Below are 26,110 nucleotides of genomic sequence, written 5' to 3'. Positions count from 1 at the left end.
AAGCGCGTCTCGCATCGGGATTTCTGGTGGTCTTCCTCGGGCCCTGAGGGTATCTTTCAACTTAATTCTGTGAACATGGTGATCTGGACACGCCCATACAAGATGGTCGATGTCCTGATAACCCTGCCCACAGTCACAAAGGTTCGTATCACTCATGTTGATACGGTACAGATGAGCCTTGGACGAGTAATGGTTCGACATAAGGCGGGACATCGTTCTGATGAATCCACGCGTCAAGTCCATTCCCTTGAACCAGGCTTTTCTTTGCACCTTAGGTCGTATGGAATACATCCAACGTCCTTTGGTGTCGTCGTCCCATTGATTTTGCCAATCCAGAAGCGCACGCTGCCTCGGAAAACCGTAGCATTCTTGTAGGCTAATTGGCCTTTCATAAATGTCTCCACTCTCAGCACCCTTCTTGGCGAGCAAGTCCGCTTTCTCATTACCCGGAATCGAGCAATGAGCGCGGACCCATACCACCGTGATGCTGAAGGACTGAGCCGCCAGGTTGTTTAAAGTCTTGCGTATTTCCGTGAGGAAAAACGTAGACTCCCTGGTCGGCTTCAGAGTCCGGATAGCCTCAACAGAGCTAAAGCTATCGGTGAAGATGAAGTAGTGGTCAGGTGGCATGGTCTCGATGATTCGCAGTGCGCAGTAAACCGCGGCTAACTCTGCGACGTAAACCGAACTCGGGTCCTTCAGCTTAAAGAACAGCTGATAAGATTCATGATAAACACCGAAGCCCGTACAGCCGTCGAGCTTGGAGCCATCGGTGAAGAATCTGTTGTTTGGAGGAACATGGTTGTACTTTGATGCGAAGATCGACGGTACAACTCCCCGCAGAAGATGGTTTGGGATACCGCGAGTATCGGCTTTCATGGACGTGTCGAAGCCAATCAGGGTGCTGCTGGTTAACGGAGGCGTGCGCTGTACCGTTGTGCTCGGGCTCCACTCCCACGATGACATAAAGTCATAATATAGAAGCATGCGCCGAGACTCAACGTGAAGGTTCAGCAACGTTTCAAAGTTGTCAATTACCAGTTTATTCCTGTAATCACACCGGATCAGGAACCGGTAAGACAGTTCGTAGTAACGAGTTCGCAGAGGCAATACTCCCGCCAAGACCTCGAGGGTCATGTTGTGAGTTGAGTGCATGCATCCCAAGACAATGCGAAGACTTCGGTACTGTATCCGCTGGAGAACCAACAAGCGTGATTTCGCAGCTGATTGGAAGCAGAAACTGCCATATTCCAGCACCGAGAGTATCGTTGTCTTGTACAGTCGAAGCAGGTCAGAAGGATGAGCACCCCACCGGTTGCCAGAGACGCTGCGCAGAAAATTAGTTCTTTGCAGGCACTTTTGCTTCAGGTAGTTGATGTGCTTCCCCCATGTTCCCTTTTGATCGAAGATGGTACCCATGTACATGAAGTGGTCCGACTGCTCGATAGTCTTTCCCGAGAGAGAAAGATTGAGCTGCGGCGGTTCATGCTTCCCCGTAAAAACGACCAGTTCCGTCTTCTCCGGAGAGAATTCAATACCCTTTTCAACTGCCCAATGGGCCAAGTTGTTCAGGGTATCTTGCAAGGGTTCTAGCAGATCGGCTTCCTTCTTGGCAGCGATTGAAACCACTGCGTCATCTGCGTACTGTATAAGGGTGCAGTCTCCGGTCAAGCAATCATCGATATCGCTGACGTAGAAGTTATACATGGATGGGCTAAGGCGTGAGCCTTGTGCCAAACCCATGTAACTTATCCGGGTGATTGCCAGATCACCTTGCACAAAGTGCATGTGTTTTTCTGACAACAGGTTGATGAGGAAGTTGCACATCGTCGGATTGAGACCGCTCCGCCGAAGCTTTACTCCCAACACCTCGATGGAGACTGAATCAAATGCACCCTTGATGTCTAGGAAAACAGAAGCCATTTGCTGTTTTTTACCACGGGCTATGTCGATTCCTGTGGCCAGCAAGGCTAGACAGTCGCTTGTTCCCTTGCCTCTCCGGAAGCCATACTGCGTGTCTGACAGCAAGTGCTCTCGTTCCATCCATGGTTCGAGGCGGTCGAGGATCATCTTCTCCAGCAACTTGCGTAGACACGACAGCAAGCTGATTGGACGATACGAGTTGTGGTCGGACGCCGGCTTACCGGGCTTTTGAATGGCAACCACCCGGACCTGTCGCCATTCGTGTGGAATTACGTTCTGCTCCACCAACGTGTTGAACAGTTTCAACAGACGCTGCTTGGCGACGTCCGGAAGATTCTTCAGCAAGCTGAACTTGATCTTGTCCGGACCAGGAGCAGTGTTGTTGCCCGTCAATAGTGCTATGGAGAGCTCTACCATCGAGAAGGGAGGATTAGAATCGCTCCCATCAACAACGTCGAATGATGGTTGTGTCGGCACCGAGTCCGGGCACACCTTCTTGGCGAAATCCAATATCCACTTGTCCGATTTTTCCACACTCTCGTTCGGAACGGAACCTCTACGCATGGCCCTCGCAACGCGCCACAGAGTGCTATTGCAAATATTTTTATGAACATAAATTTAGATTTCAAGATTGAAAATGAATTTGATTAATTAACTACAAAAGTATGACATGTCATGTGGTATTTCACAGAAGGTATCAAAAGCGTCTTGACACACGATCCTTCGTTCCTAGAATGCGAAGTTACGTACGTAGGAGGAGATAACAAAAGCATAACATTCAACAAAACAGTTCCTGATGAGAAAGTTTCTTGCTCGAAAATGATTAAAAAGAGGCTAACAGAGTTGTAGAATCAACACAAGAGATGGATCTCAATGTTTTGATCTCAATGGAATGTGTGATGTCTGATGATGGCGATATACAAGTGAGTGTGCCACCGCTAGAAGATGAACCGCCACCGCTGGAAGATGGAACCGCCAACGCGAAAGGTTTGACGACTCAACCAAGAGGAGCCCGCAGCAATGAATGAATTGAAAAGTGTCACTGATGAAAGAATGTCCCATTGCATGCAAAATGCACCGCAAAGTACTCAACAAAACTACGAGTTGTGTCCCACTACAAGGAGAAACACTTCGGAATTATCAGTGTTTCAAGTGCGCAATCTGTGGCCAGACGCTCAACGGGGGAGATGTATACAAGAAACACGTCAAAACTCACGACCCGCCTAGTTACAAATGTTAATCTTGTAATCAAACATTTGTACGGAACTGTGATTTGAAACAACATCAACGAACGAGTAAATGCCGCCAAAACAAAGCTCTAAACAGCAATGAAAATTGATCAATCCAAAATTTTAGAAAATGTCGTGCGTTTCCATCGCATGCCCTCGGCATGACATACTAGGTACTTGAATCTTACGTCCCGAACAGAGATGATGTCTCCAACGCAACAGTTTTCTGTTGCGTGGAAGCAGCAGCATGCCGTGCGATACTATTCCATTTTTTGCGCTACGTAATCAAAGAACGCTCCCTAACAAAGGATTTTATTTCGAGAGCTTTGTGCAAAGTTCTTTGTCATACTGGTCATGTGTAGCGAAACCACCTGTATCTTTTTAGCTTTTTTTAGCTTAAAATATTTTAATGGACATTTTTTACATTCAATTTTCAATGAAAATCTGAGTGAGATCAACAATTTAAAATTAAATTTCCTGCATTTCAGTAGGTTTGGGGACGTGTTGACATACAGTCATGCCTCGGTTTTGCACGCCTCGGTTTTGCACTGCCCCGGTTTTGCACCGTTCAGCTGCCTCGGTTAAGCACGGCTCAGTGCTTAACTGAATCACAGAGCTTATGGGATTTTGGCTATACACGCAGAAAAATAAGGCATATTTTAATCAACAAAACATTTTGTTGATTTGAAAATCAAGATTTTTGTTGAATCAACGCTAAACGTCGATCGTGCAAGCAGGGGTGATGGGGAGGTGGATTTTGGTGGTGTTCTCTTTGTGCTGTGTTCGCGTTCGTGTTCATGTTCAAGTCATGCATGCAGTGGGGGGTCATTGTGATAATGAATGTTGTTGCACGTCAGAATCGTGTGGGCAGCAGCGTCAGGAAATTTAGCATGGTTCTTTGTGGTGATGGGATTGGTTTTGGTGGTGGTGGTGATGTTGTTAAAATACAAACATTCAATTTACTAACATTGAGTCCAAAACCTCCCTACAAACATCTATACCACTAGGTGACGTAGAGATCTCTGCGCATTCTAGATAGATGTTTACTAACATACCTTCCAATCCCCGAGGTTAGCAAGGTACTGGCCAGGAGCCCCTTATCTTACTGGATAGTATTACACGCTCATCTAAAGATGAAAACATGGTATCTCCCGTGTTGAAATATTGTAACCGGATGAGAGTCTAGTACTATCATACGTTTAATTACTGTTAAACAGCAAGATAAGCGTTGTGCAGCCATCCGGAATTGTGCGACCTTTATTGCTAATGCTAATGCTAATCAACGCTAAACGTCAAAGTAACTTTTTCAAAACAACAAAAGATTTTTGTGGAATTGAGAAAATCAAGGTTTGTTTCAACGCAAAATCGGCGTGGATTATATTCAACAAAATTTTTGTTGAAACAAACCTCGTACAGGCTGATTCTACAAAACATTTTTCTGCGTGTATGCACGGGATTGAAAATCGTCTGAAAAACCTGTATCATTTTCTCATTCGAAACAGTGGCGCCACGTGGTGGTAGCTGCTCTGTTTATTACACTGTGAAATTATCCATGGCCAATCCAAGGAACCCTGCAAACATCAAAATATTATAGTGTTTTGGAATCGGGATGTTGTCAGCTATCCATTGAAATTATAATTTCATGAAAATTTTCACAAAAATACGTGTTTTTCCTGTATTTTGAAAATACAATGTTTCTCGAAAAAATACTTAAAATTATTGTTGTTTCAATATGGGTATCAAATGATTGGATTATTTTTTCATACATTTCGAATGTAAAATATTTTTTTTGAAAACACTCAAAATTTTCACAAAATTTCCGTTTTACAATGTGGGTATCAAACGATCGAGATTACAGTCATGCCTCGGTTTTGCACGCCTCGGTTTTGCACTGCCCCGGTTTTGCACCGTTCAGCTGCCTCGGTTAAGCACGGCCCAGTGCTGCATTTTTTTCTCTAAAGAATCCAAAAATATATTGTTGTTGCAATATGGGTATCGAATGATCAGGTTTTTTCATACATTTCGGATGTAATAATAACATTTTTAGAAAATACTCCAAATTTTCACAAAACCACGTTTTTGTCGAAAAAAATACTGAAAAATTCAATTTTTACAAATTTTCACAAAACTACGTATTTCCGAAAAAATACTCAAAATTTCCGTTTTTAAAATGTGGGTATCAAACGATCGGGATTTTTTCAAACATTTCGAATGTAATAACAACATTTTTTGAAAATACTGACAATTTTCACAAAACTACGAATTTTTGAAAAAAATACTCAAATTTCCGTTTTTACAATGTGAGTATCAAACGATCGAGATTTTTTCATACATTTGGAATGTAATAACAACATTTTTTGAAAATACTGAAAATTTTCACAAAACTACGTATTTTTGAAAAACTTCTCAAAATTTCAGTTTTTACAATATGTGTATCAAATAATCGGGATACCTTATGTAAAAAACGGAAATTTGGAGTATTTTTTCAAAAATACGTAGTTTTGTGAAAATTTTGAGTATTTTATTTTTTTTAATAACTATCGAAATGTATGAAAAAATCCCGATCGTTTGATACCTACATTTTAAAAACGGAAATTTTGAGTTTTTTTTTTCGAAAATACGTAGTTTTGTGAAAATTTTAAGTATTTTCAAAAAATATTGTTTTTACATTCGAAATGTTTGAAAAAACGGAAATTTTGATTTTTTTTTTCGAAAATACGTAGTTTTGTGAAAATTGTTATTACATTCGAAATGTATGAAAAATCCCGATTATTTGATACCAATATTGTAAAAACTGAAATTTTGAAAAGTTTTACAAAAATACGTAGTTTTGTGAAAATTTTGAGTATTTTCTAAAAATGTTGTTACAATCGAAATGTATGAAAAAATCCCGATCGTTTGATACCCATATTGTAAAAATTGAAATTTTGAGTATTTTTTCGAAAAAACGTAGTTTTGTGAAAATTTGAAGTAGTTTTGTGAAAATTTGAAGTATTTTCTAAAAATGTTGTTATTACATCAAAAATGTATGAAAAAAACTGATCATTTGATACCCATATTGCAATAACAATATATTTTTAGTTTCTTTAGAGAAATAAAAATGCATTTTCGAAATACAGGAAAAATACGTATTTTTGAGAAAAATTTCATGAAAAAATAATTTAAATGAATAGCTGACATCATCCCGATTCCAAAACACTATAATTTTTTGATGTTTGCATGATTTTTCGTACGATTAAAGCCAATGTCTCCCATATAGCCAAAATCCCATAAGCTCTGTGCCTCGGTTATGCACGCCTCGGTTTTGCATCCCCCATATGCGGTGCTAAACCGAGGCATGACTGTATTTCAAATGTAAGTTAAATGTTATGTACAGTCCCCCTAAAAGTTAACTCTTTTTTCTGGCAAAACTATATTTAAAAAATCCAGTCATGGCTTTAAATTTCCTTTTTTGTCATATAAAATTACTCAATAAATTTTATTCGATAGGTTATTTGAGAAAAAAAATGTAATTGCTCATTTAAAATCCTTTTTTTTTGTTACCATTTTTTATCACGGATGGATTAGAGTGTAACCTGGTGTAACAAAATGGGTCAATTTTGCGGGCCTTTCAGGACGTGAAAAAATGGCTTCGGTTACCATTGGCTCTTACGTCTTTTTGAAAACTAATCCGAGAAATGTACTGAGCTCAAATCTCAAATCAGCGTTCAAATTTGATTTACCCAGTAAAATCGACGCTTTTTGTAATTTTCGAATCCCTAAACGATTTTTTGTTTCAAAAACCTCATGAGCTTATTATTGGTGTTTAAGGGAGCACTGATCATATTACATGTATTTCCATCGAACACTCAATGTTCCAAAAAGCGTTTCCAAATGAAATGAGGCAATAAATAGCTCAAAAAGTGGGCAAGTTATCAAAAGTTGTGCAAAATAATTGTTTTAAATAGTGACAATCGACCTGCTGGACATACGAGAACGTCTCCGTAATTAATTTCTGAACTTGACAGATTACTTGCTTTCGTTCTATTTATCGTCTGCAACACACAGAGTTTGTTTCAAAGTTGCTTCTTTTTGTACGATCTAACCTATTTCGAGAAAGTTATCAAATCAATTGAATTAAGAAACTCCGCAAAACTACACAAGAGTCGTAGTTCGATTTGTAGGTTTCATCCTATTTCGCGAAACCAAAAAGCCGTACAGCTTTTGTGCGTTATTTGCTCTTTCCAATTAGCACCGGCCCGATAATGGAAGGCTCGAATCCTGAATCATCCAAAACTTGTGGCCCGTCTTGAAAGCCACTAATTACTTGAGTGGAATTGTTTAATCAAGAACTGAGACATTCGTATAAAAGCGCCGGAGGTGGCCCTCAAACGGTACAGTCAGTTGAGAACTTTTGTTGAATTGCCATCTCTCCGTCCTTGAAAATGAAGACTTTCGTAAGTTTGATTGATTTCGATAAACTGAGTGGAATAGTTTTTTACTTCCTTCTTTTCCCCATTCTCAGGTTTGCTTAGTTTTGGTCGCCACCTGCGCCTTTGCGATCCCGCTCAACCAGGAGCAGTCCGAGTCTACGGACGCCCCATCCAACGGACACTTTGGAGATAGAATCCAATCGTCAACGAAGCAGACTGCTCAAGCCACCCAGAACCATCCCGCCTCTTCTCATCTCAAGCGTCACACTCCGGCATCGCTGAGCGCCTCCACCGATTCCAAGACCGACGGAACGTCCACCGGATCCAGCAATGACCAGCCGCAGACCCGCCCCACCCAGCTCAAGTCCTCGGACAACCTGAGCCAGACAACGTCGTCTTCCTCGACCTCGGCTCCTCCGTCCGCAAACTCCCATGCCGTCAAGACCAAGCGTGACACCCAGAGCGCCCCAGCTGTTCCGGCCACCGTCGCCGCTAGCCAGGTCCCCAGTGCCATCCCCAATAAACCCGTTACCAAGGCTCCGATTGCCGCCCGAGTGACCAAGGCTCGCCGTGATCTTCCCACCTCGTCCAACAGTGCCTCGGCCATCAAGAAGCAGACGCTGCCGATCAAGAGCTCTTCGGCGACCCCGGCCCAGGTTGCTGCCACCAACAACGCTGGTCAACCGGCCAAGGCGGTCGTCCCGGCTGTGGCTGCTAGCACCAAGAACTAAGCTCATCTCTTAAATTGTTGATGTAGTGCTGAAAAAGCACTCGAGTGATGGTTTTAACTATGTTATCAAGTATTTAATAAAAGTTTGTTGAATTTTTGCATATCAAAATCATGGTATGAGTTTTTATTGAAGGAAAAACTTCACCCTTTTGAACATTATATTTTTTTCGTAAATGCTATTATGCAGATCGGAAGGAAAGGGGTCAAGAAACAGCTTTACGAACAGCAGAACAAAGGAGAGGGAGCGATTTCTAGGGGCTTTTCTTCACCCTCTCTGACTTGCTTGCGCTGCCGCTGCTGCCCGTCTGATTTTTTTCTTGACCGGTTCCTTCCGAAGTGCGTATACCGCTTAAACTGGAAAAGGTTTCTCTTCAAATTTCGTAATTACAGTACTTGTTCAGTAACTGGGATGAGAACGTAGCCCAGTCACCGAATGCTGCTCGCTAACTGGGCTGAACGAAATATAACGAGGGGCCCACCGATGCATAATATTTTCCTCATGAAATATAAAAATAAAAGTTTATGAAATTTATTTATAATGCTTACGTTTCATATTTCTTTAATTATGACTTGAAATTAAATGAACTGGCTTTTGGCATCCATGAACCCCTCGGGCATTTTGGTTTGTTTTGGTCTTTTGACGTTTGTCTGCTTTTAACTGGGCTACGGCCCAGTTATCGAGCGCTCAGTTAAAAAGCAGCCACAACGCCCAGTTACCGAACAACTACTACACAACTACAACTGTATCTAGGGGTAATTTTCTCCACCAACTCACACGAAATCGGAAAAATTTGACCTAACCTCTCTGCGATTTCCTTGAAACTTGGTGATATTGGTCCCTGATCACGAATCCGAGTACAAATTAATTTCTGGACTAATTTTTAATATTTTTTTTATTACTAAGACACGTTTTTCTGTGATTTGCAGTTAAAAACCTCTAGAAAACCGTGAAGAGATAGAAATTTGGTACAACAGAAATTTTGAGTAAAAATAGACGCCCGATTTGATGGCTTACACAAATTTAAAATATATATATATATTTTTCAACAAAAAAAAAGTTTTAAAGTCGCTGCCATATTCCGTTTCACAGTAAAATATTGTGTAAATATGGAAGATGTAATTTTGGAAGGTTAAATATTACCTCTTTTATGATGTAATTTTACGTCAATTTAAACTGAAATAGTGACATTACACCAGAAAAGTGGTAAAATAACACATTTTCAGAGATAAAATTACACATTTTCTCTGACATAAAAAATGTACCCCTTCCCAGATGTAATGTTACCATGATTTTTTATACTGTGTACCTAACTGTCACAAATCGAGAGATATATGTCATTTTATGTGAAATTCGATGTACTTTTTGACTCTACGATTACACAGAGAAGTCATTTTTTTCATCTAGAACAAAAAAAAAATCACTTTAATATTTCTTGTAAGCAATTCTCCATCTTTTAAGCCATTGAGAAGTGTGGACCAAAATTTTGCCGATGAGTTGTTTTTTTAAATAGTGATTTTTTGTAAAACAAATGTAATCTTGTACTTACAAATTTTTACCCTAATTTTTTTATATAAAATCGAAAAGTACTTTACATTTTTTTTGATTAAGTACACCGTTTTCAAAATAAAAGAGAAAAAAACTCAGCGGTGAGAGCGCGTAGTTGAGGAAAAGGGGGGGAGTGATAGAGAGAAAATGCTATCGCTGGGACACAAGAAGAGAGCTCACAAGCTATAGTGACGGTCGCTATACTCCCTGATGTTTTTGGTGTAGAGATAATCAAATGATAGCGTTTTCATCACTCATTTGCATCACTGATGCGGTGTTTTGTCCCCTAAAACATATAAAAAAAAAGTTCAGCAAACTTTGCATGAGAATGACTCTTTGGACGTTTTTTGGGACTGATGAAGGTATGATGATTAGTTACAATTTAATTTAAGCATTTTGTAAATATAAATTTGTATAAGTAATAATTGAACAATTGCCATTTTATATTATTAAGCAAGGGAAAAAAGTTTACAAGACTACAATGTGAAATTGACAGGTTAAAAATGTGTTTTTCAAAATGAAAAATACGGCCCTCCCTCGTGGACAATTTCAAAAAATACAAAAAAAAAATCATAAGAGGTAAAAATACTTCTATACTTTATAGTGCCAATACCAATTAATGATAATGAGTTCTTTCGGGAAACTGACAGGCTGTCAGCATCTTCGGATTTTTTTTTAATAGAATAATATTTTTATGATTTTTTTTTCTTATGACAGCATCTTCGGATTTTTTTTAATGGAATGATATTTTTATGATTTTTTTTTCTTATGATTATTTAGTAGTGTTGTAGTGTGTTGTTCCATATTTCATGTTTTTGTCCAAAAATTGAGAAAAAAATAAAAAATTAATTTCCCCTCATGGTTGAAAAATATTTATAGTAAAAAAATAAATAAATATAAATTTTTAATTTGTAAAAAAAAAGGAGAGATAACAATTCTCAATGTAATTCTCCCAATTTAAAAAAAACAAGCTTTAAATTTGAATTTATTTATTATTTTTTTATTAAAATATGTTTGAACCATAAGAGAAATAGATTTTTTTTAACATGTGAACACCAATAGTAAAACGAATGAATATGATAAAGTACCGTTGGCCAAAAAAAAAATCGAACCGTTACATAATAACCTCAATTCGTGTCAAAACCACCCCAAAAGCAGATACATACGTGTTTCTCTTCGGGGGGCCTTCACTGGTAAAAAGTGTTAATTTTTTAGCAAATCAATCGTTTTGCGGGCAAACACAAACACACAAAATCGCCGAAATATTTTGATTTTCGGAGATGGGTCAAAGGTATACCGAGGAATTGTCACGTATTGGAGGGTGTTTTTTTGATAAAAAAAAACGGCAGCTGGAACCGGTTCCGGCGGGGCATTCCACATTTTCTTGTATGAGTCATTATTCTCTCTACACGTGATTCTCGAAGCAGTGCTAATAATTGTGATAATATTGATAGCAGCGCAGGTAAACAGAGAATTGTCTGGATGTTTCTGTTATGATGCCATCTACTGCGTACTAAGCTGTACTAAGAATGTAATTTGAGTATTTTCGTTCCGTTGTGAAACTATTTTTTTGTCCTGTTATTTTCGAACGACGTCTTCATTTCATAGTAAAAAAAACGTTGTGTTGTATTGTACTGTATTGCATAAGATATCGTCGTATTCATCCATCTTGATAAATTTCATTAGATTAAAGTACGACTCGAGCTGAAAAAACTTCCTTTTGCAACATCTTGAACAAATTACAATTTTAAATCAATTTTGAACCTTTTATGAGCATTGGGAAGATTTTTTTTTTAATTTTCAGGAGAATCTTGGGTTTAATTACGTAAATGAGTGATAGAAAAAACTATCATTTGATGATTCTTCTGTAATTCTGTAATTCTGTAATTTCGGAATACATTCGTCCGGCTTCAGCTGAAGATTCATGCTGTCCCATGTTGCATGTTCGAGTGTAGACCTACGGAAAACCTTGCCGCGAGGAGAGGTGAGTGAACCAGTACACGAGCCACCTACGACATAATGCCTCGGGCGGCCCAGGTCAACTCGAAGTTACCCCAGGCACCCCCAGTGCAGGACACATTGGGGGTAGAAAGCGGATAGAATTTTCAGAGAATACAATAATTATGACAATACAGGTTCATATAATCCTTATTCCTCGATCTTACCTTTTGACACTATCAAACCTAGCAATATTACTATTGCATCTTACCATTCCCTTTTGATAGTGTCAACTTCAAACCTTCATCCATTGTGCAATTAACACATAATTTCCGCTATTTTCTTCATGCGGAATCGTCGTCTACTTTCTTCGCCTTATTATCACTGAACCACGGCGCGATATTGTTCTCACATTTTTTTGAGCTTCAACGACCGATTGTTATTCACGCACTTATAAAAAAATACTTGTTCTGTTTCGCGGCTTTGTGAAAAATACACATGTGTTGGCTTATACAATGACTTTTTCGGTCATCGTATGCTCGCAAGGTACATGAAACAGAAAAAGAGAAAAAATGGGATAAGTACAATGTAAAATAAAATCGAACATTGAATAACAGACTAACACAGAAAGAAAGAATAAAGAAACCTTATTTTGCAACTAGACAGAACTACCTACTTGTAACGAAAAGTTTACAAGAAAACAACTGAAGTTGTGAAATATGGGACAAAACAAACAAACTTGAATAGTTAACATATATAATAAAACAGATTGAACGTACCTTTAATCATATTAATAACAGTTATGCCCAAATTTCTTACCAAAAATTTTATCAGCAGTTATATTTCTACAATAATGTATTGCAATTCCAAGTTTGAGTAGTTAAAGTTTGTGAGGTAAGGGACAAGTTATAGCAATAGTAGATGGATAGATTTTACTAAATTTTATCTTAAAATAAAAGGAAAAATCTAGCTTGTTTTTTGAAAATAGCCAATGCACCAATTGCAAACATACAGCATTTCACGTTCACACCGTATGGAGTAAGTGTGATAAACTATATGTCCACATTCGGCGCATCACCTTTTTCAAAATACAGGAAATGATAGAAGAAAGGCTCCATTGTGTAGAGCGGAAGGCTTCTGAAACACTTAGAACTCAGACCAGGCATCCTCTGAAATAAGAGAGAAAGAAAAATATTAAAATTGTGGTATTATCACTAAATCCTATCATCCTTTCACCCCCCAAGACATGGTCTATCCTTCGTGCCTTCGTGTCTTAGGTGATGGCGAATTCTACCTTCTTCAATGATCTTCGGACCACCTCCAACTAGAATTCACAACAGGACCACCCTCGGCTCCAGTTTACAACATGACAGCGACGAGAACACAGCCGAATGGGAGTTGACAGTATCAAATGCATGCTATACCCTTTGCTTTGCTGGATACTTACTAATAGCAAAGGGCGAGAGTCCTGCGACTCTCAGCAATCATGAATACTGCCCATTTGCCACAAAAAAAAAAAAAAAAAAAAAAAAAAAAAAAAAAAAAAAAAAAAAAAAAAAAAAAAATATCATTAAAAAAAAACTATCATTTGATGATTCTTGCACCAAAATATCAGACAGTATAGCGACCGTCACTATAGCTTGTGAGTTTTCTTCCTTTATCTCGTGATTGCCAGCATGAGCATTCTCTTTCTTTCACTCACTCTCGTTTCCTCATGCACGTACACTCGCCAAAGATTCCTTTGTTTTCTCCGAAACCCGCAATAAAAGAATGCTAGAGAGGGGTTGGAAACCGACCACGCACTACAGAAATAGAAATAGAAAATTGAAATGAAAAAATAATCACTACATGTAAAATGCAATAACGGTAATCGTTATCGTCGGGACGATAACGATAGATTATCGTTATCGTTATTTTAATAATTCTATCGGCGATAATCTTATCAAAAACAGGTGCACTTAGAATTTCTCAAAAAAAATTAAACGGGGCCGAATGGTTTATCTCCAAAGTTTGTACGGAGAATTAGGGCGGTTCGTCGTTGTTGCATACAAGCAAAAATTACATGCAATATGTGGGAGTAGCGAACAGCACTAATTCTTCATATAAACATTGCAGAAAAACCATTCGACCCTGTCTAAACATTTTTGAAAAATTCAAAGTGTATGTGTTTCTGGGGACTCCAAAGTTCATGCTTCCCCTAGAGTTGAGTCTGCGCAGAAATTTTGTTGGTTGGTGTAATCAAAACTTCGAATCACGAAAAAAAAATCGTTCCCTTATTTTTGATTGATGAGTTTTAGTATGACCCCTAAACTACTCTAAAGTGATTTAGAATTTTTAAATCCAAGATGGCGGCTAAAATGGCGGTGATGAAATATTGAAAAAATAATTTTTTTTTAATTTTATAGGCAATCAACCATTCAATTGCTCTTCTGGTTTGTGTACTTGGTTTCAGTAAATTTCAAGGAACACTCCAGATTATGCAGCATCTTTCAAACACGACCGCTTATTAGGCTTAAAATGGGTATATTTCCCCTAGATTGTGTTCCCGAGGTCAAATGTTAACTTATTTGATGTTTTTGGGAGCGTTCCATAGGTCGTCTTTCCTATGCTTAACAGACAAGGTCCAGCTTGTGATGATAAACTACCTTCCCTTTATCAAGAAAAATGAATCCAGGAGGGAAACGATCACCAGTTGGGTTGATCCGAGCACTAAAATAATGCCCTTCACAGATAGGCACATCATTGAAGTTGTTTCGCCATAAGTTGGGCATTTGTACAAGCGACGAACCTCTTAGACTGTTCTTATCAGCCATAAATCTGCACTCAAACTTCAATTTCCAATTGAATCAAATTTCCCGACACATTTCAAACAACTTATCACGTTTAAAAAATATGAATGACTTATCATTCTACGCCGAATGCAGCCGATCCATCTGCGACGACGCGCCCTTGACGAGATTTTCACATTCATGTCAAGTTCAAATTTCTTCCCTCCCTTATGGCACATTTGCGTTTCATAGAAGAAAAAAAAATATTACACGTGTGTACGATAGTATGGCGCTGAATATTGAATCCTATTGACTTGTAAATTAGTAAACAGCACCTTCACACCGACTAGATGCCAGAAATCATGTGAGAATTTTGTCACATTATAAATAAAATCTCCATCGCCGCACGAGCAGCGATCATTTAACACTCAATCGCGCATCCCAACGGATGAGCCCGTACGGAAGAGAGATGCTGAAATTCGTAAGACATTTTTTGGGGACGCTTTGAAGGTAGATTGTAAGTTTGTACTTTTTTTCCAGACCTGCGTCGTCCTGCTGGCGGTGGCCGCCACCGTAAGCTGCATCCCGATCGAGCCGGAACCCAGCAAGGCCGGTCTGGTTCGACCTTCACCGATCAACCCGGACGTCGTGAGCGAACCGTTACCGGAGGAAGTTTCAACGACGACAACGCAAGCTACGCACCAGCCCAACGTTAAGAAGATCCCCGCCCGCGGTACCAAGCTGAGTGCCACGCTGGACCAGGACAAGTCGACGTCGGAGGCACCCGCCAAGGAGAAACGCGAAACGGCAACCGAGACGACCACACCACCCAAGTCCAACTTCCGGCGGGATCAACCTTCTACGCCTTCGACGACCCACAAGCAGAATGGGGTGACAACCACAACGGCGGAGCCGGTCTCCCTCAAAACCCCAATCGTTCACCCGTCTGGCCTAAAGGTTCGCCGAAGTGCCGACGAACCTACGACCACGACCAACAAGACCCCCAGCAGCACGACCCGAGGACCGCTGCCCGACAGCGGAAGTAGCAGCAGCAGCAGCAGCAACGATGACAACAGTGGACCTCACTTTATCCGTCCCGTTCCGGTGGACCAAATTCTGAAGAACCTGCACGAGGCCGCGCCACAGCATCATCAGCAGGTAGCCCAGCACCAGCACGAGCAGGCCAAGGCCGTCGTTGAGGCCACCACGAGTAGTGCGGCCGATGGTGAGTCTTCGCCGGGGACGACCGTGAATGATCACAAGTTCCACCGCAAGAACAAGACGACGACGACGGAGGCTCCGGAAGAGGAGGAGGAGGAGAAGGACGGTGGAGAGGATAGCAAGGAGTCGTCGGAAGACGATAGCAAGCAGGGCAAGCAGTAGAGAAGATTATAAATTATTATTCGTCAAGATGTTCGTGTGTACGTTGTGATAAAGAAATGTGGAAAATAAACGTTAAGAATCGATACCAGTTGAGGTGTTGCGTTTGATTTAAAATGAAAGAAATTATCTTAAATCTTATGCAGAAAGTTAAAATCGACAAGAACATTGTATAAACCATGTTTAGAAAAACGTATTATTTATTATGATATCCAGTTTTAGTTCGATCTATCACTAGATCTATGGAATCTGTATCAATGTTATATTTTTTGTCGTTACATCATTGAATTCAAAATAACAAGCAAAATCGCCGTTCTAAGGTTAACATCGAAAAATTAACGAATAAGCGAAAAATAACAACGTAATGGTAAAATACACAGTGTAAAAAGAAATCAAGAGTCAATGTCGTCTACACGATCGTACTCACCGTAGCTTCTACGTCCTGAATTGAACTCTCGAATCAGATCCTCTGAAGAGTAAAATCTTTCGCCCCAATCTCAGGTTCAATCTTGGTCTTGACGACGATCTGGCGGCCATCGGTGTCCTGACCGAGTTGAATCTCGCGTAAGACCTTTTTTCCATCGACCGGCTTGGAGTTCACCATGCGACCTTTGCCGGCGATTTCGGGCCAATCATGCCCGACGTTCTCTTTTTGAATCACGCCCTTCGGGACAACCGGATCGAGTTTGTTGTCCGGCTCCTCCTCAGAATCGCTGAAGACAAAAAGGTGCATTTCTTGCTCCAGTTCTTTGAAGAATCGCTTGAACTGATCCAATTCGGCAGCCAAAAGCTGGCCGGATGCTGCCCGCGTAATTTTGTCCGCGCAATCGTCGCACAAAACATTCAGCGAATCGATGTTCCAGCAGTCGCTGACCTGTTCCGGAAATGGTTCGAATTATTCTTTTAAGCAACGCAAAAGCAAACTCACCCAGATCCCGAAAAGTTCGTTAAACTTGTCCGCCACCGAGTTTCCGTCCAAAAGTTTCGAGTCCAGCTTCGTGGCGTCCTTGGGATCCGGCACCAGCCCCAGACACAATCGGCAGTGGTTCATGATTGCTTCGGATGTGTTTAAGTCGGCCCAGTGTTATCGTATTCAAGCAAAAAAGGGGATTACGAAAAAACGGTTGAAAAAACGTGCTTCCTGCTTCGCGGAGACTTTCCCGCCAGTTTGTTTATGGACAAGCGCGCGCAGCAGCACCGCTGAGTCGAACTGTCAAAAATTACCTACCCGGTAAAAAATGGCTCACTGAAAAACGACCTCGTCGACTGGTCGACGAAAATGGGCCAACAAAAATAAAGTCGGATTTTTTTTTCAAAGGATGTTCCCAATCAACGCAATTTGGATTCTGAAACGGAATTCAATTTGAATAGAGTTATTTACGTGTGCATGTATTGCGTGTACGTACACGAAAAAAAGTGAGGTTAAATTTTGTCCGGCCAGCAAAATCAAATGGTGCGCTAGTGTGCGTACGCGAAACGTCATAAAGCTCTATTAATTAGGTTTTACAGCGTGACGTCACGAGCGCACACGCACACACATTTTTACTTAGACACACGTGCAAAAAATGTAAACAGTGCAGCCGAACTGTCAAATTTCTAACCTAAAAATCGAGTCGGCGTAAAACCTAATTAGGTTTTACACCGTGACGTTATTTGACAGCTCGTGTGCACTGTTTACATGGTCTTCGTCGATTGTCGACGAATTTCCCCGAACAAAATCGACGACCGCATCGAACTGTGCTAAGTCCATGTAAACAGTGCACTCCGTCTAACCTCCAAATCGAGTCGGCTTAAAACCTAATTGTTTACGAACTCCGTTCCAAACACAACGACCGCGCCACATGCTGATGCACCCTTAACCCCCGGTTGTTGGTCACTTTTTAGTTTGTACCCCGTTGGTTTGACAAAGAGAAACTAAAAAGTGACGAACTGTCACTTTTAACACGGCGCTCACGCATACTATCAAAACAAACGTTTGGTAGTGTGTGTGAACTCCGTGTAAAAAGGGGTTTCAAACTAAAAAGTTCCCCTCCCCCCTTCAAAGTCGGCCTGAATAATCAGAGGCAAAAAAAAATCTTTCGAAAAACTTCAAAATTTTAATGAAAATTGAAGTTTAATCAACTGAAAACTAGTTAAAATGCATTTTTTTTGCGTTTATAATCATATTCAGCATGTTTGAATTTTTTGAAAACATTTTAAATTTCTATGAAATAGCAATGTAAAATCCCACAAAAAGTTTTTTTTTCACGAAAAAAAAATCCGTCAATACCTCGATATTTTGAAAACTAATTATTATTGCAAAGCAACTGGACGCGTGTAAAATAAAATGCATTTTAAAACACTTTTTTCATCCAAATGTGAAAACCTAGGCTAGTAATTTAAATTTTTATATATTTTTTTATTATTTTTTTCGATGTCTTGTTTTTGATTATTGAGTTTCAGTATGACCGACGACGTATAACCCTTAAACTACTCTAAAGTGATTTAGAATTTTGAAATTCAAGATGGCGGCCAAAATAGCGATGACGAAATATTGAAAAAAATGCATCCTTCAATTTTACAGGTACACTCAAACCCCGATGGTTTGACACCAACTGTTGTCAAACGAACGGGGTCACTTTTTAGTTTGACACCCCTTTTACACGGAGTTCACACTCACTACCAAACGTTGGTTTTAATAGTATGCGTGAGCGCCGTGTAAAAAGTGACAGTTCGTCACTTTTTAGTTTGACTTTGACCAACCAACGGGGTACAAACTAAAAAAGTGTCAAACGAAAAAGTGACCAACCACCGGGGGTTGAGTGTAATTAATTATTCAAATTTGACTATAATGGGGTCGCAGAACTCGAATTTGATGTTTAAATTAAGAAAATAAATAAAAATACGATTTTTTTTTTGCTCGTTATTCGATTATCCGAAGTCCCATACAAACCTTCGGATAGTCGAACCTTGGATAATCGAAACTTTGGATAATCGAAGCTTCGGATAATCGAGTCTTGACTGTAGGGGCAGGGGGGGGCAGAATGGACCAGGGGGGCAGAATGGGCCACCCTTGGTTTTGGGCTTTAGAATGGATTTAGACCAATTGTAAGGCAAGGGTTTTATAAAGGACGTCAAATAACTTCACCATACCGAAAACGACGTTTGAATTCATTGTATTTTTCGAATTAAGAGCAAAAATGTAAATTTATTGAAAAACCACGCAAATGTTGTTTATTTCGAGGTTTTTAAATAAGCTTTCTGAAAAGTTGGATTGTTTGAAAAAGTTTGCTCAATGCTTATAACGTTACTAGATGTTACTACCAAGGTATACAACAAACAACGGAACCTTAAAATCATTTAGAGGCTTGGTGGTGGAAGTGTTAAATTAAAATCCACTTGGGGGCAGAATGGACCACCCTTATGCTGCCTTATAAAAACAATCAAAATTTATGAAATTTGGATTAAATGGATTATTTCACTCCTGGTAGCTTCACAAATAACGTTTAATGCAACATTAGTTGATTTTTTAATTGTTTTGATGATTATTTTTAAAAATAGTATCCATTTTCAACATATTAACACTATTTTCAAAAATCTTTGTTTTGGTAATTGACTATTTTGATTTAAGTGGTCTAACTTCTTGGAAACTATGTTAGAAAGGTACCTTAAGTCATTTCTTATCTCCCTTCAACGTTGTATTAGACGAAATGGCTTGTTTTCTAAGGTGGCCCATTCTGCCCCGCACCCTGGAAAAGTAGTCGAAAAAACTTTTTTTTAAGGTGGCTTAAAAACAGTTTTAAGCTAAAAAATTTCATCAACCAAGTATACAACATTGAAGGGAACATCCCAAAGCATAAGCCTACTACACTGAATTTATAAGTTTGTCCTAAAATGAAGCCTAGATTGCTGATATTATTGTTTACAGCGATAAAGCTTATTTTTCTGAGTACAATGACCCTTTGTACGACCACAATGAATTTAAAATGGATTTTTAAATCAATTTTGAAAAATTATCTTCGCGGTCCTTCTTGACAGAAAAGCTTTTACTTGACAGCTCGTTCCAAGGGGACCATAGTTGATCCATCGAAAAAATGTTGTCTTGTCATTTTTTTTTTTTGCATTATAAAAATGAAAAAAATGTTTTTAATCGTGTTTTTTACCGTTGTACATAAAAATTGACATGGGGCTTTAGTACCCAATTGACTAATAATTATAATATTAAAGAAATAAAAAAAAATAAAAGCTCAAAAATAATAAATCGAATCGAAATCTGAAAATTTCAGAAATTAAAATCGAAAAAACATAGGTTTCAAAAACTTAAATTTAGAAATTCGAAAATACATATTTACGAAAAACCCGAAATTCAAAAATTCAAGAACTTTAATTTTCAAAAATTCCAAATTCTAGAATTGCGACCTAATATGAAGCTTAGATTGCTACAGCGATAAAGCTTATTTTTCTGAGTACAATGACCCTTTGTACAACCACAAATGATTTAAAATGGGGTTTTAAATCAATTTTGAAAAAAATAACATTGCGGCCCTTCTTGACGAAAAGGTCCTCTATTCGATAGTGACCAGTGGCAGTTACTACTATGTTATACAACGCCATTCCGGTTATGTTGCGAAATAATTACTTCGACATTAAAATAATTTTAAAATCCAATGAATATAAACGATATAAACTGTTGGTGCACGTACAAAGTGAAAGAGCATGTTATTTTTGTGTCTTTTAATATCTGGTTTTATTTGGTAACGTTTTTATTTTCGATTTGACCTAATATTAGATCGGTTCATGTTCAACATGTCTTGTTAATTTGTAATTTGAGATTTTTTACAAAACGTATAAAAATTATTCAGAACGAACACCACTGCTGCCAATTTAATTCAAACATAACGACAAAAATAACGGTCTGGCAGTCTAGACGATCAACAAATTCGAAATAGTTGGAAGAAATACGAAACGAAACAAAAAAGGATATTCGAAGATGTCCTTGCGATCGATTCCACTTACCACCAGCGGCGGCGCCCCCAGCCCCATCCCCAGCTGCGTCCAGTGTATGCCTTCGGGCATTTGTGCACCTTAAGTTCCGCGGCATTCAGGAACTGCTTGCTGCAAGTGTCGCATTTCTTGAATTTAACCGGCCTGTCCGGATGTTTCTGGCCAATATGGTTGATCAGCGCCGAGTTCAGGACGTAAACCTTCGGGCAGAACGGACACTTGGTCTTGACCACGGTCTCGCGGCCATCGTCTTCGTCCTGGTCCAGCTGGATCTCCCGCACCACGATCTTCTTGCCGCCCGCCGTCTTCGGAGTGTTGTACGTCGTTTGGGACAGACTTGCGCCTAGGCCGGCGATTCCGGGCTGGGACCGCAGCCAATCTAGGGTGACGTCCTCGGCCTGCAGCTTGCTCTTCTTGCTGGTGGTAGCTGCGGCTGCAGCAGGAGCGAGTGGCCGCTTTGCCATCGCCTTGGGAGTGGTCAACCCGAACGGGGAGTTGGTGAGCGCCTTCAAGGCCGGATTGTCAACTCCACTGGGCGAGCTATATTGGCCTCCGCTGCGTACAAAGAGGCGCGCCTTTTGATCCCCGCTGTTGAAGAACTCCTTGGTCTGGTCCATTTCGGCCACCGACAGCTCACCGGAAGCACTCCGGACGATCTTGGTCGTGCACTGGTTGCAGATCGCCTTAAGGACGTCGGCATCGCAGTAGTCGCCGACCTGTTCCGGTGGTTGTGATTTGTTTGAATAACTATCACCCTAAGAAAAAAAAAAAGCGAAAGCGCCTTACCAAGATTCCGAAGAGGTCGTCCAACTTCTCCGCCACCGTGCTGCCGTCCGAAAGTTCCGAGTCGACCTTCGTGGCGACCGCCGGGTCCGGAATGGGCGCAACACACAACCGGCAATTATTCATACTGCCGATTCGGATATGCTTTCTGGCAGTTTATTTCACACGACGGAACGGATTTTGAGTGACCGCGGGAAGGAAAAACTCTTGCAAAACGGCTTGAAAAACGTGCTTCTGTTGGCTTGGAGATTTTGGCCGTTTGTTTTTCACAGCAGGGATGGTTCGGAAATTGCGTGACGAAAACGACAATTTGACTGCAACTGTCAAAGGCGACCCAGTAAACAACCCTCATGAACTCCGCCGTTTTGGTGATGCGCCGTTTTTCTCCAAACTGCCACCAGCGCCACTGGCCCTAGTGGTGAATAGCGGAACTAACTGATATAGAATTTCCATCCAAGCGGAAGCAAATAAATGAACAATTTGTGCAATTTCGATCCCTTGAGTTAAATATAGTATAGTATCTTTTACGTTGTAATAGAAAAAAAATATCTATCGTTATTATTTGAGCAGCAATAAATTAAAAGAAAATCTTATATAAAAAAACTATCTATCCCAGTCGGTTCTTTTTAAAACGACCCATGCGACAATGTAAACGCTCAAATCTGATTTAAACGTCAATCCATCGAAGCAAAATGATAAAATTAAGTTTGACCGGAAGATTTGAAAACAAATAACCTACCTGCGTTCAAGAAATGTAACTATTTTACCATATTTTGGCAAAGTTGCCAATTTTTGGCCACACAGAATCTTGCTCAAATTTCGCATGGAGTTAGTACACATACTAACCAACATCAGAAAAATATTTTCGAGTGGGCGAATTGTAAACAAAGGACCCGTTGTTTGACAAATATTACTATTTTCCCATATTTTGGCAAAGTTGCCAACTTTGACGATTTTTCAGAATTTTTGGCCACACAGAATCTTGCTCAAATTTCGCATGGAGTTAGTTCACATACTAACCAACATCAGAAAAATATTTTCGAGTGGGCGAATTGTAAACAAAGGACCCGTTGTTTGACAAATATTACTATTTTCCCATATTTTGGCAAAGTTGCCAACTTTGACGATTTTTCAGAATTTTTGGCCACACAGAATCTTGCTCAAATTTCGCATGGAGTTAGTTCACATACTAACCAACATCAGAAAAAATATTTTCGAGTGGGCGAATTGTAAACAAAGTACCCGCCGTTTGACAAATATTACTATTTTCCCATATTTTGGCAAAGTTGCCAACTTTGACGATTTTTCAGAATTTTTGGCCACACAGAATCTTGCTCAAATTTCGCATGGAGTTAGTACACATACTAACCAACATCAGAAAAATATTTTCGAGTGGGCGAATTGTAAACAAAGTACCCGTCGTTTGACAAATATTGCTATTTTACCATATTTTGGCAAAGTTGCCAACTTTGACGATTTTTCAGAATTTTTGGCCACAAAGAATCTTGCTCAAATTTCGCATGGGGTTAGTACACATACTAACCAACATCAGAAAAATATTTTCGAGTGGGCGAATTGTAAACAAAGTACCCGCCGTTTGACAAATATTGCTATTTTACCTCATTTTGGCAAAATGCCAACTTTGACGATTTTTCAGAATTTTTGGCCACACAGAATCTTGCTCAAATTTCGCATGGAGTTAGTACACATACTAACCAACATCAGAAAAATATTTTCGAGTGGGCGAATTGTAAACAAAGTACCCGCCGTTTGACAAATATTACTATTTTACCATATTTTGGCAAAGTTGCCAACTTTGACGATTTTTCAGAATTTTTGGCCACACAGAATCTTGCTCAAATTTCGCATGGAGTTAGTACACATACTAACCAACATCAGAAAAATATTTTCGAGTGGGCGAATTGTAAACAAAGTACCCGCCGTTTGACAAATATTACTATTTTCCCATATTTTGGCAAAGTTGCCAACTTTGACGATTTTTCAGAATTTTTGGCCACATAGAATCTTGCTCAAATTTCGCATGGGGTTAGTACACATACTAACCAACATCAGAAAAATTATTATTGTATTATAATAATTTAAAAGTATAAATAGTCTCAGGTCAACTCTACGTAAATATGTAACGCTGAGTTTAATATTTCACCTTTTAAACACACATAATTTTGATTCTATCTTTCCACAGCCGGCTGTCTAAGATTGAATCATTTATGCTAAACTCAACACCAAATAACCGGGAATGGTCTCATCCGCATTGTTTGCCTTGAGAATACATAATACATCACCTTATTTAACGAAATTCATTGATTATTGGGCCACATCATCATCCTCTATGATGAATCCTGGCCATTACCCTTTCCCACTAACAAAATCCCAAGTAGAAGTAGTTTTCCGGCACACGCGGGGGTGTGGATATCGTATAGAACCCACCCTTGGTAGCAGCCTGTGCTAACTAACATTCCCGTCCCATTCCCTCGAGATCTACAAACTGACATGGCGGGCGCCGTTGGTGGCCAACGACTGTTTCCTGTTCGCACCGACTCTAGTTTTGATGATCGTGATGTTTTATCTTTTCAGCGCATTCATGCATGCTGTTGATAAGGGAAACATCATTTGATCGTTGAAGCGTGTGACCGGTTGTGCTGATGGGATATTACGGTCCTGTTCAGCAACGGAGAAGGACAACCATGGGTGGTCTCTCATGCTCATGCTCATGCTCATACTAACCAACATCAGAAAAATATTTTCGAGTGGGCGAATTGTAAACAAAGTACCAGCCGTTTGACAAATATTACGATTTTCCCATATTTTGGCAAAGTTGCCAACTTTGACGATTTTTCAGAATTTTTGGCCACACAGAATCTTGCTCAAATTTCGCATGGGGTTAGTACACATACTAACCAACATCAGAAAAATATTTTCGAGTGGGCGAATTGTAAACAAAGTACCCGCCGTTTGACAAATATTGCTATTTTACCTCATTTTGGCAAAATGCCAACTTTGACGATTTTTCAGAATTTTTGGCCACACAGAATCTTGCTCAAATTTCGCATGGAGTTAGTACACATACTAACCAACATCAGAAAAATATTTTCGAGTGGGCGAATTGTAAACAAAGTACCAGCCGTTTGACAAATATTACGATTTTCCCATATTTTGGCAAAGTTGCCAACTTTGACGATTTTTCAGAATTTTTGGCCACATAGAATCTTGCTCAAATTTCGCATGGGGTTAGTTCACATACTAACCAACATCAGAAAAATATTTTCGAGTGGGCGAATTGTAAACAAAGTACCCGCCGTTTGACAAATATTGCTATTTTCCCATATTTTGGCAAAGTTGCCAACTTTGACGATTTTTCAGAATTTTTGGCCACACAGAATCTTGCTCAAATTTCGCATGGAGTTAGTTCACATACTAACCAACATCAGAAAAATATTTTCGAGTGGGCGAATTGTAAACAAAGTACCCGGCGTTTGACAAATATTACTATTTTGCCATATTTTGGCAAAGTTGCCAACTTTGACGATTTTTCAGAATTTTTGGCCACACAGAATCTTGCTCAAATTTCGCATGGGGTTAGTACACATACTAACCAACATCAGAAAAATATTTTCGAGTGGGCGAATTGTAAACAAAGTACCCGCCGTTTGACAAATATTGCTATTTTACCTCATTTTGGCAAAATGCCAACTTTGACGATTTTTCAGAATTTTTGGCCACACAGAATCTTGCTCAAATTTCGCATGGAGTTAGTACACATACTAACCAACATCAGAAAAATATTTTCGAGTGGGCGAATTGTAAACAAAGTACCAGCCGTTTGACAAATATTACGATTTTCCCATATTTTGGCAAAGTTGCCAACTTTGACGATTTTTCAGAATTTTTGGCCACATAGAATCTTGCTCAAATTTCGCATGGGGTTAGTTCACATACTAACCAACATCAGAAAAATATTTTCGAGTGGGCGAATTGTAAACAAAGTACCCGCCGTTTGACAAATATTGCTATTTTCCCATATTTTGGCAAAGTTGCCAACTTTGACGATTTTTCAGAATTTTTGGCCACACAGAATCTTGCTCAAATTTCGCATGGAGTTAGTTCACATACTAACCAACATCAGAAAAATATTTTCGAGTGGGCGAATTGTAAACAAAGTACCCGGCGTTTGACAAATATTACTATTTTGCCATATTTTGGCAAAGTTGCCAACTTTGACGATTTTTCAGAATTTTTGGCCACACAGAATCTTGCTCAAATTTCGCATGGAGTTAGTTCACATACTAACCAACATCAGAAAAATATTTTCGAGTGGGCGAATTGTAAACAAAGTACCCGCCGTTTGACAAATATTACTATTTTCCCATATTTTGGCAAAGTTGCCAACTTTGACGATT

The 26,110-nt window shown here is 39.5% G+C and overlaps 4 protein-coding genes across 4 annotated transcripts; 2 read left to right on the top strand and 2 right to left on the bottom strand.

The window, feature by feature from the left end:
- Window positions 1-7,434: 7,434 nt before the first annotated feature.
- Window positions 7,435-8,403, top strand: LOC120419541 (uncharacterized). Its single transcript, XM_039582251.2, has 2 exons — window positions 7,435-7,588; window positions 7,657-8,403. The coding sequence occupies exons 1-2, from the start codon at window positions 7,577-7,579 to the stop codon at window positions 8,293-8,295; spliced, it is 651 nt and encodes a 216-aa protein (XP_039438185.1). The 5' UTR covers window positions 7,435-7,576; the 3' UTR covers window positions 8,296-8,403.
- Window positions 8,404-14,868: 6,465 nt separating this feature from the next.
- On the top strand, window positions 14,869-16,022 carry LOC120419536 (cell surface glycoprotein 1-like). The gene is made up of 2 exons (XM_039582246.1): window positions 14,869-15,027; window positions 15,087-16,022. The coding sequence occupies exons 1-2, from the start codon at window positions 14,995-14,997 to the stop codon at window positions 15,927-15,929; spliced, it is 876 nt and encodes a 291-aa protein (XP_039438180.1). The 5' UTR covers window positions 14,869-14,994; the 3' UTR covers window positions 15,930-16,022.
- Window positions 16,023-16,136: 114 nt separating this feature from the next.
- On the bottom strand, window positions 16,137-17,084 carry LOC120419538 (uncharacterized). The gene is made up of 2 exons (XM_039582247.2): window positions 16,855-17,084; window positions 16,137-16,800 (listed from the first exon to the last, which is right to left on the bottom strand). The coding sequence occupies exons 1-2, from the start codon at window positions 16,975-16,977 to the stop codon at window positions 16,387-16,389; spliced, it is 537 nt and encodes a 178-aa protein (XP_039438181.1). The 5' UTR covers window positions 16,978-17,084; the 3' UTR covers window positions 16,137-16,386.
- A 3,549-nt stretch (window positions 17,085-20,633) lies between these two features.
- LOC120419543 (uncharacterized) lies at window positions 20,634-21,988 on the bottom strand. Its single transcript, XM_039582255.2, has 2 exons — window positions 21,696-21,988; window positions 20,634-21,625 (listed from the first exon to the last, which is right to left on the bottom strand). The coding sequence occupies exons 1-2, from the start codon at window positions 21,816-21,818 to the stop codon at window positions 20,918-20,920; spliced, it is 831 nt and encodes a 276-aa protein (XP_039438189.1). The 5' UTR covers window positions 21,819-21,988; the 3' UTR covers window positions 20,634-20,917.
- Window positions 21,989-26,110: the final 4,122 nt, after the last annotated feature.

Source organism: Culex pipiens, chromosome 3 (genome assembly GCF_016801865.2).
Source record: "Culex pipiens pallens isolate TS chromosome 3, TS_CPP_V2, whole genome shotgun sequence".
Classification (NCBI taxonomy): domain Eukaryota; kingdom Metazoa; phylum Arthropoda; class Insecta; order Diptera; family Culicidae; genus Culex; species Culex pipiens.
The sequence above is the reverse complement of the archived record's forward strand: the minus strand, read 5'-3'. Positions and strand labels throughout refer to the sequence as shown.